This window comes from Leopardus geoffroyi, chromosome A2 (genome assembly GCF_018350155.1).
Source record: "Leopardus geoffroyi isolate Oge1 chromosome A2, O.geoffroyi_Oge1_pat1.0, whole genome shotgun sequence".
In the NCBI taxonomy this organism is placed as follows: domain Eukaryota; kingdom Metazoa; phylum Chordata; class Mammalia; order Carnivora; family Felidae; genus Leopardus; species Leopardus geoffroyi.
Genome location: NC_059331.1, coordinates 75,703,573 through 75,717,677, shown reverse-complemented (window position 1 = coordinate 75,717,677; position 14,105 = coordinate 75,703,573). Strand labels below are relative to the sequence as shown.

The following is a 14,105-nucleotide window of genomic DNA, read 5'->3' as shown; positions in this document are numbered from 1 at the left end:
CTGAGTGGCTTAGTTGGCTGGGTCTCTTTATTTCAGCTCGGGTCATGATCTCACAGTTCGTGGGATCAAGCCCCGCGTCGGGCTCTGTGCTGACAGTATGGAGCCTGCTAGGGATTCTCTCTCTCCCTCTCTCTCTCTTCCCCTTTCCAGCTTGAGCACCTGCATGTGCACTCGCTCGCTCGCTCTCTCTCTCAAAATAAATAAACTTTAGAAAATGCCTTAAAAAAACAGGAGCAATTATGGACCAGTGCAAGTCTCCAGGAAAGCCATTTCCTGTCCTAACCCACTGCTTCAGAATGCTAGTGGTCCCCACAGCCACAGGCATTTCCTAAAAGGATGAGGGCAGTGTTTGTATATCATGTCCTAGAGACACAGAGAAGAACCCACTGAACAGAGAGGAGGCAGGAAATTAATATTTTACTAAAGAAATACATAGCTTTGGGGCGCCTGGGTGGCGCGGTCGGTTAAGCGTCCGACTTCAGCCAGGTCACGATCTCGCGGCCCGTGAGTTCGAGCCCCGCGTCAGGCTCTGGGCTGACGGCTCAGAGCCTGGAGCCTGTTTCCGATTCTGTGTCTCCCTCTCTCTCTGCCCCTCCCCCGTTCATGCTCTGTCTCTCTCTGTCCCAAAAATAAATAAACGTTGAAAAAAAAAAAAATTTAAAAAAAAAAAAAAAGAAATACATAGCTTTAAGAGGCAAGTTTTCTTATAACAGATGTCTCAAATATTGAGGAATTGTAGGATATATGAAAGGTATCATACAGCTCTAGGCTGTGCTACCACAAAATGGGAGATCCTTCCAAGGCTTGGACTATCTGGACTAATCAACTGTTAGCCACCATTATTAGGTAGAGGAAGAGAAAGTCTGCTGCAAAAGATTCTCTTCCAAATTTGATTATTTCCAAGCTGCAAATCACCCCAAACAGATTATTCCTAAATTCCAGACCACTGCCTGTGAAATAATCAAGTCAATGCCTACAACATAATTAAGTCAACTTGGTGCCAGCCTTAACCATGCATGTTCCCTCTGTCCTCTCTCTCTCTCTCTCTCTCTCTCTCTCTCTCTCTCTGTTTCTCCCTCTCTCTCATCAAATGCTTGGTATCCAAATGCAATCAAACCCTTTATTTAAAAGACAAACTAATCTTTGTCGGTGTGTGACATTTCAGGGCTTTCATTTTTATTTGAAATTTCTGACAGCTTGAGGTAAGAGACCCTACAAATCCATGAAAGAAGACCGGGCTGGGAGTTTACTGCCATTGTACAAAAGCATCTTTGGATGACTATGTATGATCTACGTATGTATGTATGTATAATTCAGAGGGCAAGCTGGCTCTAAACCAGAGCCTCTGTGTCAAGGAGGAACTCAGCCCCACAAGAACCCTTCAACAGGTCAGAGTAAAAATCTGATCACACAACAGGGGGATTACTATTACAGTAGGACCATCCTGGTTAGGGTCCACTTTGCCCCACTAAGCATGGAAATGGTAGAAGGGGATCCTTTACGAGGCCAGTGTAAACAGTTGATTCTGACTTCTATATTCCACAACTCTTATTCTGTATTTCTATGGAATTCATCCTGACTCCTACAATCACTAAACCATCACCCCATCCCTCTTGCCTAATAACACAATTCATCCTTTAGATCCTAGCTTAACATCTACCTTCTTCACGTAGGTGTGTCCAATCCTCTCACTCCAGGGGAGTTACCCACTTACATAAAAAAAACTTGTTTTCTCCTCACAGAATATTTAATTATGATCTTTCATTAATAACCATGTAGTTATTATTATGCCCAAAAGTTTATCTCTTGGGGCACCTAGGTTGCTCAGTTGGTTAAGCGTCTGACTCTTGATTTCGGCTCAAGTCATGATCTCACAGTTCGTGAAATGGAGCCCCACGTTGGGCTCTGTGCTGACAGTGCAGAGTCTTCTTGGGATTCTCTCTCTCCCTCTCTGACGCGCTCTCTCTCTCTCCCTCTCAAAATAAAAAAAATAAATAAACATTTTTTTTTTTAAAGTTTACCTCTCTACCAACTCCTGCTGGTCGATATGGTCAACCAGAATGGCTTTGTTGACTGCTATATTGTAAGTAGCTACCAAGGGTCTTTCATGCATTAGAGTCTTAATAAATGACTGCATGAATGAATGAATTCTACCAGATTGACTTCACAGAATATATCACTTTTAGAGTAAGTTTAGCATCCTTTACTCAGTATTACGTGCCATAACAAGAGTGCACTTACGTATGGGCCCATGTGTATTTTATTAAATTCTTTTTTAAAATGTTTCTTTATTTTGAGAGAGAGAGAGGGCCTGCACACACGAGGGGAGGAGCAGAAAAAGATGGGGAGAGAAAGAATCCCAAGTGGGGTCCGGGCTCAGCACAGAGCCCGACGAGGGGCTCAATCTCATGACTGTGAGATCGTGACCCGAGCCAAAATTAAGAATAAGGTGCTTAACTGATTGGGACACCCAAGCACCTCTAAGAAATTATTATAGGCACTTTTAAGATACAAAAAACTATATGGCATAGATATATTCCGGTTCTTTCCATGTAGGAACTAAACTTTCAGCTAAATAACTTTATGACAATAAGGTGAAATGATCAACTTGGTGGTTTTCTGGGTTTGGTACATCTGTTCTAAGTTGTTTCAGGGCAATCAAAATTGATATATGGCTGTAGCATAGCAAATGTTTCAAAACTAAGATCTTACCCATGGCTTTATCCAGCATCATTCCTAATAAGGGATTCACTCAATATGTATTCAGGAAATGCATCTACTGAAGTACTACACTTAAATTTAGATTTTTGAATCAATAAGAATGAAGTTTCAGCATTTCTATATTAAAAGTTGGCCCGTGGATGTGTTCTCAAGCAACTGTGATTACTATCACTTTAATTTCACATAATGCTATGTATATAGTCTTATTATATTTTTTCATGGGTAAATTCTTTAACTCTGTGATGATGGTACTTTCATTATGTAAATCTTAGCCATTATTGAGACTCTCTAGAAAATTGTATCTGTAACACAAGAGATCTTTACATGTAATAGCCCTTTCATGGAAGCCCACAGGCCCTTATTTCCTCAGAATCTCTACTCAGATGGCCCTCGAAATCACTAAAAAAAATTGTGTTTGAACAGTAGAGTTGAAATTCTCAGACTTTAAAAAGCCACAAGAACAAATTATTTTTTAAATACTCTCTCTTTGCTACTCAAGCCCTCCCAGACTGCATTACAGTATTTTTTGTTTGAAACCTAATCATAGATACATACACACACACACACACACACACACACACACACACACACGCACGCACTCACACCCATCCACCCATCCCTGAATGGACTGAAGTGACCCAAAAGAAAGTCAACATATAGGAAAAGATGCTGGAGGGCCTCTAGGGTAGTATTTTCAAAGTGTAGTCTTGAAATCAATTCAGTATGGTCCCACAAGCATTTTATTAGAAATGGAACAGACTGCAGTGGAATGGAATGGAATGGATAATCAGTGTTTGATAACATCAAATCTCCCAACTTAGGAACCCTGGCATCATGGGAAATCTTGGAGCAGGGCAGCTATGGGTATACATGTGCAGGTGTATTTGGAAATGATACGCCCATGGATCATACACGTGGGGCTCAGGCATGCTGCAGCACAGAGTGACCACAGTGGGAAATAATCTAGAAAGAAAGGCTTCCTGCCCCTACCATTACTGTCGGAACTGTTAGTGGGGGTGCTGTGCTCCTTGATCACTACAATGCTCATCCAGGGGGACAAGAATGACATCTGAATGCTAGATACCCTTTTGGGACCATTTTCCATAGGGCCATAGTAAAAACCACTGACTGACTCCTTTAGAGACAGGGAACTTCCCCCCTAGGGTTGCTGAATTTATCACAAGACAGAACCCCAGAGAGCAGTCAAAGATTCTTATGATACATTGGATGAGATGTTGAAATCATTTAATGTGAATATTCAAAGAAATGGGACCTCTTTTTATACCCCAAATAAAGTAGGCCATATCACTTACATAAGTATTTCAGGTATTTTAAGTTGTATCGGTCCATAGACAAGTTGGCTTCTAAAGTATGACTTAGGAATCTCACACATATACATGCCACACACACAATATGCTATCCTGTAAAGGAGAAAGGTAACTTTTACTAATGTTAAAATCGGAGATCCTATAGTTTTGATTCCCTGTTGTATTGATTCCTGGAGAAAAAAGGATGTGTGGGTATTTGAGTGTCTGTTAAAAGAAAAAGAAAAAGAAAGATGAAAGCCTTACTGTGTCAAGAGTATCCTTGTGTTACTTTAAATTTGGCTGTTTTTAATATACTCAGAGAAAATTATCTTAGTGGCAGGGAAGGCATAAGTTTGCACAATGTAGAAGCAGGCAACAAGAAAGCTTCAGATGACCTTGAAAGAGGAAACCCTGGATTGCCACAGAGATGCAGGCTCCAAAGTGTCTTCAGATACAAATGTGGTCATAAAATCCACACTTCTAGGAACAGGCCCCATGGATAGAATCTCCTGGGGGCTCCTGGGTGGCTCAGTCAGTTGGGTATCTGACCCTTGATTTCAGTTCAGGTCATGATCCCAAGGCTGTGGGATCCAGCCCCACATCAGGCTCTGCACTGAGTGTGGAGCCGGTTTGAGATTGTTTCCTTCTCTCCCTCTGCCCCTCTTCCCCACTGTGCGCTCACTCTCTGTCCCTCTCTCTCAAATTAAAAAAAAAAAAAAAAGGAATCTTCTGGACAGAGCAAGGTTTTCCTTCTATTGTATTTACATCTAACATACACACACACACACACACACACACACACACACAAGCACATGCACACAGAAACATCATCCACATGTTTCTCTTTGAGAACAAATCTGTGGGCATCAGCAAGGCAGTAATTTTTTAAAAATGTCATATAATTAGGTATATGGGAAGAAATGACATTGTTTTTCTTGCCATATCACACAATCAATGTTGGACTGAACCACATGACTGTACCAATATTTGGCTGTTTGACTTATAAAAATGACAAGTTAGCTCAGTTCCATCTAATATTGTTTGGAGTCCTTACCATGTACAGAACCTGTAAGAATAATTTATTTCATATACTACCTTCACAAAATCACAGAGAAAATGACAGGGATGCACAGTGAAACCTTTATGATAATTTCACAAAAGACAGAGAAAGAATAATGAGGAAGGAAGCTTTACAGGGGTGCAGTATGAACAAGCAAGAACACAAAAGTCAAATCAATGCATCATCACTGAACACGTACCATTCACAAGACACGTGGCCCTTGTCCTCAAGTACCTTCAACTTAGTTGGGAAAATACAATGCATGAAAAACATTACACCTAAGACTGTCACGTAATTTTCACTTGGGGCAGATAAACTAGCCCAAAGAATATCAAACTGGACACTTCCTGAGAATTTAAAAAGTAAGAATTTAAATAACTAACTCCCTTAATAAAACAGAACCAAAAACAATGCCTAAAAAGTTTCATATTATAACATACCAAAAGTTTCCCTGCTCACAAGAATCATGTTAAAATATATCTAATGTATAAAAATGTTTACAATTGTCCACCAGTTTAAATATTGCACAGAAGTCGGGGCGCCTGGGTGGCGCAGTCGGTTAAGCGTCCGACTTCAGCCAGGTCACGATCTCGCGGTCCGTGAGTTCGAGCCCCGCGTCAGGCTCTGGGCTGATGGCTCAGAGCCTGGAGCCTGTTTCTGATTCTGTGTCTCCCTCTCTCTCTGCCCCTCCCCCGTTCATGTTCTGTCTCTCTCTGTCCCAAAAATAAAAAAAATTTAAAAAAAAAATATTGCACAGAAGTCAAGGATGCTAAGACCAAATAAATGTCATTGGATTTCACAGAAGGAAGAAGATGGACAAAAAAATAGATCTCAAAGGGATTAAATATTTAAGTAGAAAGGCTTATGGAAAAACAGACAGATTGACTGTGTTTATTTCCATCTCCTCCCAAAACCTAAATAAAATAGTACAGGCATGGGGCGCCTGGGTGGCGCAGTCAGTTAAGCGTCCGACTTCAGCCAGGTCACGATCTCGCGGTCCGTGAGTTCGAGCCCCGCGTCGGGCTCTGGGCTGATGGCTCAGAGCCTGGAGCCTGTTTCCGATTCTGTGTCTCCCTCTCTCTCTGCCCCTCCCCCGTTCATGCTCTGTCTCTCTCTGTCCCAAAAATAAATAAACGTTGAAAAAAAAAATTTTTTTTTTAAATAGTACAGGCATAAGATAGTACAGGCATAAAGAAGGTATGAACATACAATGACAAAAACAGGGGAGGCATCATAGTAGATCAGAGAGTTTAATACATTTTAGAGAAGCAGAAAAGAGGATGGAAGAATGGAAACAACTCAGCAAAGCAGAGAAAGGTAAAACAAACCAAAAAAAAAAAAAAAGTGCCTTTACACAGCAACCAATGAAAAAGCAGCCAATTCTCCTTGCACAGTTACACACACAAATACACTCAAGCTGAAAACCCAGTGCAACTAAGTACTGTATACAGTTGAATATCAAGCACAACCCTGATGATAGGGGACTATTTGAAAGCCTGGGATATAGAATAGATGAGCCTTCAAGCCCTTCTTAACCCCAACACTGGCAAGTAAAGACAGAGGATGACAGATTTACAGCAAGCAGGCCTAGAAAGAAAATCAGCCCAGATTACAGCAAAAGGGCAGAGGCCCCAAAAGGGGGTACAGAGGGGTACTTCAGTTGGGGAAAACAGAACAATTACATTATCTTATATACTGAGACTTTGACAATAATATTGATGGGCAATGACAGACCTGATGAAGAAGAAATAATTCTAAATAGTTCGTAGGAAAATAAGCAAATAAAAAAAAGCAATTATTAACTCCAGAGAAAACAAAAAGCTAAATGAAAAACTTAATCCTCAGATACAACTTCATAAAAATTTAAAACTTCAGTTTATCCAAGGGCACCATTAAGAAAGAAAAAGGCAAACCACTTTCCTCAAGAAAACACTTGTGTAATGTCTACTTGACAAGATTCATATCCTGAATATATAAATAAGTTCCTCAAATCAATAATAAAATGACAAGCCACCCAAATAAAAGCATAGCCAAAAGACTTTAATAGACACCTCACAAAAGAAGCTATCAAAGTTACCAATGAGAACATGTAAAAATGCTTATCAGGGAAATGACAGTAAAGCAATTTAAAATAAAGGAATTTAAACAGATAAAGAACAGGAGAAACATGAGGGATGATGGGTATCTGGCAGGATAAAAATGTTCTATAACTTGACCTGGGTGCTAACTATGCAGATATCCATATACATAAAAATTCCCCAAGGGGAATACTTAAGATTTGTATATTTTATTCAAAAAAATTATACTTTATAATTTTTTAAAACATAATCCTCAGCAATCAACAGTTTGTGCCATAATACATGACTGAAGGATGTGGAAATACAGAGATGAAGGTAAGACAGCTAAATCTTTACCTGTATTCACCAAATATTAAACAAGAGATCAAGAAGTAGTTATTTTATACAAGCATATTTTACAGAGATGTTGGGGCTAGTCATAGCTACCTCTGGGGAAACAAGATGAGGCTGAGAGGAGGGGACAGAGGCCTGCTACTTTTCAAAATAAACGTTTTATATTATTTTATTATATTTGATTTTTTAAGCTGCATACGGAAATTTTTTTGGCAAATATTAAATTGTAAATTACAAAATACATGACTATTTATATAAACGTGGGAAGACAAGTATGCCCCAGTGGATACCTTTTATTTTGCCAGTGTAGCATTCAGTCCCCCATCTATACTCTGATTTTCCTTCCTTCTCTACAGCAGTCCATATGGTCTTGAGGGCGGGGGGGGGGTCTTCTCCAACCCAGCGTCAGTAGTAGTCTGTGACTCAGGCCCAATCCAACCTATGGTCCTGGTCCTTGGCCAGAGAGATTTCTTTCCTCCCAGGAAGAAGCACAAGGCCCAATTTGGGCCAATGAGAGCTATACTGAGTTCTATATAAATGTTGAAGGAAAAGCATGCTCTTATCTAGAGCTGCTGATGGCCACCCTGCCACCAAGACAGAACTTGCCCAAAAATGGGCTGTCATCACTCTGTCTCTCTGTGTCTCAAAAATAAATAAATAAATAAATAAATAAATAAATAAATAAATAAAGGTGGGGGGAGCGCCTGGGTGGCTCAGTCAGTTGAGTGTCCGACTCAGGTCATGATCTCGTGGTTGACGAGTTCGAGCCCAGCGTCAGGCTCTGTGCTGACAGCTCAGAGCCTGAAGCCTGCTTCGGATTCTGTGTCTCCCTCTCTCTCTGCCCCTCCCCCAATCACACTCTGTCTGTCTCAAAAATATATAAACATTAAAAAAAAAACTTTATAAAAAAGAATGGAGCTGCCAGAATGAACAGCAAGAGGAGAGATGGGGAGAAGGCATGTGAGCCCTGATGCCTGTGGTTGAACCCCCGGTTCCGGTAGGTCTGAAGTTTGTCTACCCCTGCCTTTTTCATTAATTATAAGAGGCAGTAACACAAAATGGAAAATCACTTGACTGCCTGGGTTCAAACTTCGCCTTTACTACTTACTGTGTGACCTTGGCATGTCACTTAACCTCTTCTTCATTTTTTTTTAATGTTTATTTTTATATTTTAGAAAGAGAGAGAGCGTGCGTGCATGCACGCACAAGAGAGGGAGGAGCAGAGACAGGGTGGAGACACAGAATCCAAAGCAGGCTCCATGCCCTGAACTATCGGCACAGAGCCCCACAAGGGGCTCAAACCCAGGAACTGTGAGATCATGCCCTGAGCTGAAGTCGGATGCTCAACCGACTGACCAACCCAGGTGCCCCCTTCCTCATATTTAAAATGAGGACAGAGGGGCACCTGGGTAGCTCGGTAGGCTGAGCACTGATTTCAGCCCAGGTCTTGATCTCGTGATTCCTGAGTTGGAACCCCACATCAGGCTTGCTGTTGTCAGCATGGAGCCTGCTTTGGATCCCCTCTCTCTCTCTCTGTCCTTCCCCCACAGGCTCTCTCTCAAAAATAAATAAACGTTTAAAAAAACTTTTTTTTTTTCAACGTTTATTTTTGGGACAGAGAGAGACAGAGCATGAACGGGGGAGGGGCAGAGAGAGAGGGAGACACAGAATCAGAAACAGGCTCCAGGCTCTGAGCCATCAGCCCAGAGCCTGACGCGGGGCTCGAACTCACGGACCGCGAGATCGTGACCTGGCTGAAGTCGGACGCTTAACTGACTGCGCCACCCAGGCGCCCCTAAAAAAACTTTTTTTAATAAAATGGGGGCAGAAATAACACCAACCACATAGAATCCAATGAGTTAAAATATGTAATACACACATATGCATATATTTACATATATGTATATGTATAAGAACAGTTATAGTTTAATATATATTTATGTTAAAATCCCATTTAGATTTGTATGTGCAAGAGCCATATTTTTATTTTTAGTAATTATATTTCCCTTTTTCCTTAAACCAGTTTGATCGATGTTTTCCACTTTTTACAAGAGCCAGGACCCTGATTAATTCAATACCCAAGAGAGAAGCCATACAAAATCAATGGAGAGATTTAAGTAGTTATACATAAAACGTAAACACAACATAAACAGAAATGTTCTCTATGGCAGAAGAAAATCATCAAAAACTACAAAGTAAATAGAAATGGAAGAAACCATATTTGTAACCTTTAGAATTGATAGTTTTTGCCCTTACACAGAACAGGGTGTAGATGCTAAACAAACTGGGCAAAAAAATAAACACAATTCACAAGTGAAAAAAAAACAAACAGGAATACAAAAAATAATGTTTGGTTTTCAATAATCAAACAAAACAAACAGGAACTCATTTTTTTCCAATGACACAGCTATCAGTTATTTTAAATTTTATTATCCAGTGCTGGCAAGTGTCTCGTACCACCGGTGAGAATGTTAATTGACACAACCATTTGGAAAGGCAATCTAGCTATAATAAAAATCAGCATACCTTTGACACAATCATTCTTCTAGGAATGTATCTAAGGAAATACTTCAGGGTGTATGCAAACATTTTCCCTACAAGTTTACCCCTTGTAATTATATACAGATTTGTATTTATATACAGAAACATTGGAAACTGAATATCCAAAAAACAGAAGATTCATTAAAATCCAGGGGCACCTGGGTGGCTCAGTCAATTAAGCGTCTGACTTCAGCTCAGGACATGATCTCACAGCTCTTGAGTTCAAGCCCCGTGTCAGGCTCTGTGCTGACAGCTCAGAGCCTGGAGCCTGCTTCGGATTCTGTGTCTCCCTCTCTCTCTGCCCCTCCCCTGCTTGCGCTCTGTCTCTCTCTGTCTCTCAAAAATAAATAAACTTAAAAAAAATTTTTTTTAATCCATGAGTTCCAATACTGTTTAGTCATTAAAAATGTTAGCAGAAAATACATACATACTGAAGAATGTTCATGATTATTAAATGAAATAAACAGGTTAAAAAACTTTGAGTATGAGCCTGTTTTTGTTGTAAATATATACGTGTAAAAATGGGAAAAGATCTACTAGAATATGCATCAAACGATAGTGACATTTCTGGGTAGTAGAATTATGGCTGTCCTAATTTGTTGGTGGTTTTATTTCTCGCTTATATACATTTCACTTTCTCCACTGAACCTTCACAGACCTTCAATTTAAAAAAATGTATTTTGGGGCGCCTGGGTGGCTCAGTCAGTTAAGCGTCTGACTTTGGCTCAAGTCATGATCTCTTGGTTTGTGAGTTTGCACCCCGTGTCGGGCTCTGTGCTGACAGCTCGGAGCCTGGAGCCTGCTTCAGATTCTGTGTCTCTCCATCTCTCAGCCCCTCCCCTGCTCATGCTCTGTGTCTCTCTGTCTCTCAATAATAAATAAACATCAAAAAAAATTTATTAAAAAAATGTATTTTAAATTCATTTAAAAAAATCTTAAGACCCCTCTAGGAGTAGCTTCCGTCATGCATTTGGAGCCAAAATGCATGCAACCATTAGGTGTAGCACAGAGAATGAGAAACTTAAGCGAGCAGACTCTCTTTGGGGAAAATTTGGTTGTAAAAACAAGAAGCCAAGGTCTCAAGAACACGTGTGGTATACAGACACTGTGATGGAGTGTCTGCATCAGAGAAAAGGAACAGTCCAAAAACAAAAAAGGAAGGCATCTCTGGGGGACATGCCTTCAGCAGTCACTTACTGTGTTTTCCACCCTCCAGTAGCTTCTCTTCAGGCTTGGCTGGGCTACCTCACCTGGATTCCCACCTGCCCTTTCCCTAGTGCTGCACAGGCTCAAGAAAGAGACAGAACTTACCCACCAGTGGAAACCATACTCTCAGCCTTTTGGTGTCTTAACGCCCTACATTTGGTACAGCAGGCACTTTCCATCAGCAACTTCACCCAGGGAAGAAAACAGGATAGCTGAAGCCCTATACAAGCGTCCCTTAGACCTCCCCTCCCATGGAAAAGTAACCACCATCCAGAACTGCAGTCGTAATACACACTTGACCTTAATAACGACAAAGAGTTTTCAACAATTCACAAGGGCTTGCACGCTCTGTAAGACAGATTACGATACCTTTTCATTTATTTTTAGCATATTAACAGCTGGTGACCCAGATTAAGAAATAATGTAATATGTGAAAAGGCAGACTATACCACTAAATTCTTTCACAGATGGAAAGTGGACTCCATAAAAAGCCTCAGACCAAGGATTCAAGTAATTAGCTGGAAGTGGAGAGGAGGGAGGAATACCTACAAGTGGGTAAAGTGAAGCATGGAAAAACGATGACAAAACCTGGCTGGGATCCCAGCAGATCCTTAGCTACTTTCTGGAGAAGTAACTAACCAGGGACTGGTAGAGGCCAAGAAGCCCTGCTAATGCAGCTGCCGAAGGAGCGGCTGGAGGAGGTTCTCGTTAGTTGAGGATGAGCTTGGGTAGATATTAAAAGAAATTCAATCCTCTTACTGCACTGGGAGTGTGAGTGTATGGAGGGAGGGGCCAGTGGCAGCCACACAGCCTCTGGTCCTGGGGACAGGCAAAGGGATCAGTGCCCTTCCGCTCAGTTCCTCCAGGTGGGTGGGAACCGAGAGCAGCCTGAGCCAGGGTCTGAAGAGGGAAATTCACGGTCATTTTGAGCAACGCGGCAAATCTGACTTCCAGTAAAAGAGGCAAACACTAAACACCCAGAATCCCAGGGACGGAAAACACTGCCACATGAAAGGGAACACAGTTCCACTGACACAAACCGTGGGGCTCAATTAGCCGGCGTTCATTTTCAAGTACGATGCTTAAGCTGCAATATGAATGTCCTTTGGCTGGAGACACAAATGAAGACCTCAGTGCTGGCAAGGTCTTAACGACAAGCAGTCTCGAGGGGAGCCAGGCGAGCCCAGCGCCTGCCACAATACCTTAACTGCACAGGGCTGCGCTTGGTGTAAACCTGGGATTCATCTGTGCCCATCTCTGGGAGAGGAAAATAAATTACTGAGAGGCCAATGTGCTGAGGAGCTTGTAAAACACTAGGGAACCCAACCTGAGTGTGCAATGTGGATTTTTTTTTTTTGTTTTTAATGCAATAAAACGCCCTCTTTGTGCAGAAATGTGCAAAGAACTGTTAGGTTCAGGTCACATGTATTTCTGACCTTCCAGAGAAGGACACCGACGTCCAAAGGGGCACACACAGAGAGGACCCCCCCCCCCAAAAATAAGAACACAGAGAAAGAAAAGTGTGTATCCACATCTCTATTTTGAACTCCAGGATTCACTGGACAGCACTGTATTAAAGCCATGGGTTTTCTGAGATGAGCCCGATCGATCCGTACAGATCTGGGGGGTGGCCTCTGCGCTGCACCAGCCGTTTCTGCCGCACTTGGGTCCCCAGGAGACCCCCCGGAGGGAGGACTGCTGCCGCAATCTCCCGCCCGGACCCGCGGGCCAGCGGGGAGCGGGCGCCGAGGGCGGGGAGAAGCGCTCGGCTCCGGGGACCGCGGGCGAGCCGCCGCACCTGCCACCGCTCGCGCCCTCGCCCGCCCGGGAGAGCGGCGACCGCGGCCAGCAGCGCGGGGGGCGAGCGCGCGGGTAGACTCGGGCGGACCGCGCGCCCCGGGCGCTCCCGCCTCCCCGCCCGCGGCCGCCTAGCTGCAGTCGCCGCGGCGCAGCGCAGGGCGTCCCCGCGCCCCCGGCCCCGGCCTCCGCCGCTCCCCTGGCCCGCTCGGCCCTCGCCGCCGCGCGCCCCCGCCACCTGCCCCGCGGCCCGCCGCCCGCTCTGACCTTTTCCTGCGCGCGGTTGAGCCGCTTCTGCACGTTCTTGGCGAAGATGCCCGTCTTGATGTCGGCCATGGCTGCGGGTCCGGGAGGCTGCGAGGAGCGGAGCGGAGCGGGCGGCGGGCCGGCGGCGGCGAGGACGAGCGGGAGCGCAGGAGGAGGAGGAGCGGGAGGGGAGGAGGAGGAGCGGGAGGGGAGGAGGAGGAGGAGGAGGAGCGGGAGGGGCTGCGAGGAGCAGCCGGGGAGCGCCGGCAGGGGTGAGGGAGGGGCGCAGCGCTAGGCACCGGCTTAAAGCGACAGCGCGCAGGCGGGACGCGCGGGGCCCGGCTGCGGGGCGGCGAGAAAAAGCGAGGGAAGAAGCCCGAAGTCAAAATGCCCCGAGAGTGCCCGCGGCGGTGGAAGAGGAGGTCGGGAGGGGAGAGGGGAACGAGCCCAGCGGCAGTCCGGGGGCCCCGAGGCAGCTCCGGGGTTCTTTCGAGGCGGAGTTTGCGCTGGGGGAGGCCAAGTGGGGCCCGATTCTTTCCAGAAAAAAAAAAAAAAAAAAAAAAAGGAGGCTCGGGGGAGGGGGGCGGGGGGCGGGAATGGGGAAGCCGGGATGGGAGGTGCTCTGACGTGGAGGCGGGGGGATGGGCTCTCCCGGAGAGTGCACCCCTCCCTGGTTGTGTGTTCCAGAAAGCTGGGCCTCGCCCTGCCCTCAGGAGGCACACAGCCCAAGGAAAGGTGACTGGGAAACCAAGTCAGTGCGGGGTTTAGAGCTTCCGTGGAGAGGAAAGCGATGCCACCACTTCCCCAAACTTTGAA

General features: G+C 44.2%; 1 protein-coding gene across 7 annotated transcripts in view; it reads right to left on the bottom strand.

Annotated features, from left to right (window-relative positions):
- Nucleotides 1-13,831, bottom strand: part of AMPH (amphiphysin) — a 252,392-nt gene extending 238,561 nt beyond the window's left edge. For 2 of the 7 annotated variants that reach the window (XM_045494377.1, XM_045494379.1), the window contains exon 1: nt 13,311-13,824. In XM_045494377.1, coding sequence (XP_045350333.1) covers nt 13,311-13,379 — 69 coding nt within the window. In that variant the 5' untranslated portion in view covers nt 13,380-13,824. Of the gene's footprint in view, nt 1-13,310 lie in introns of all 7 variants that reach the window. The other 5 variants (XM_045494374.1, XM_045494372.1, XM_045494373.1 and 2 more) reach the window with 5 other exon arrangements.
- Between the last annotated feature and the right edge of the window lie 274 nt (nt 13,832-14,105).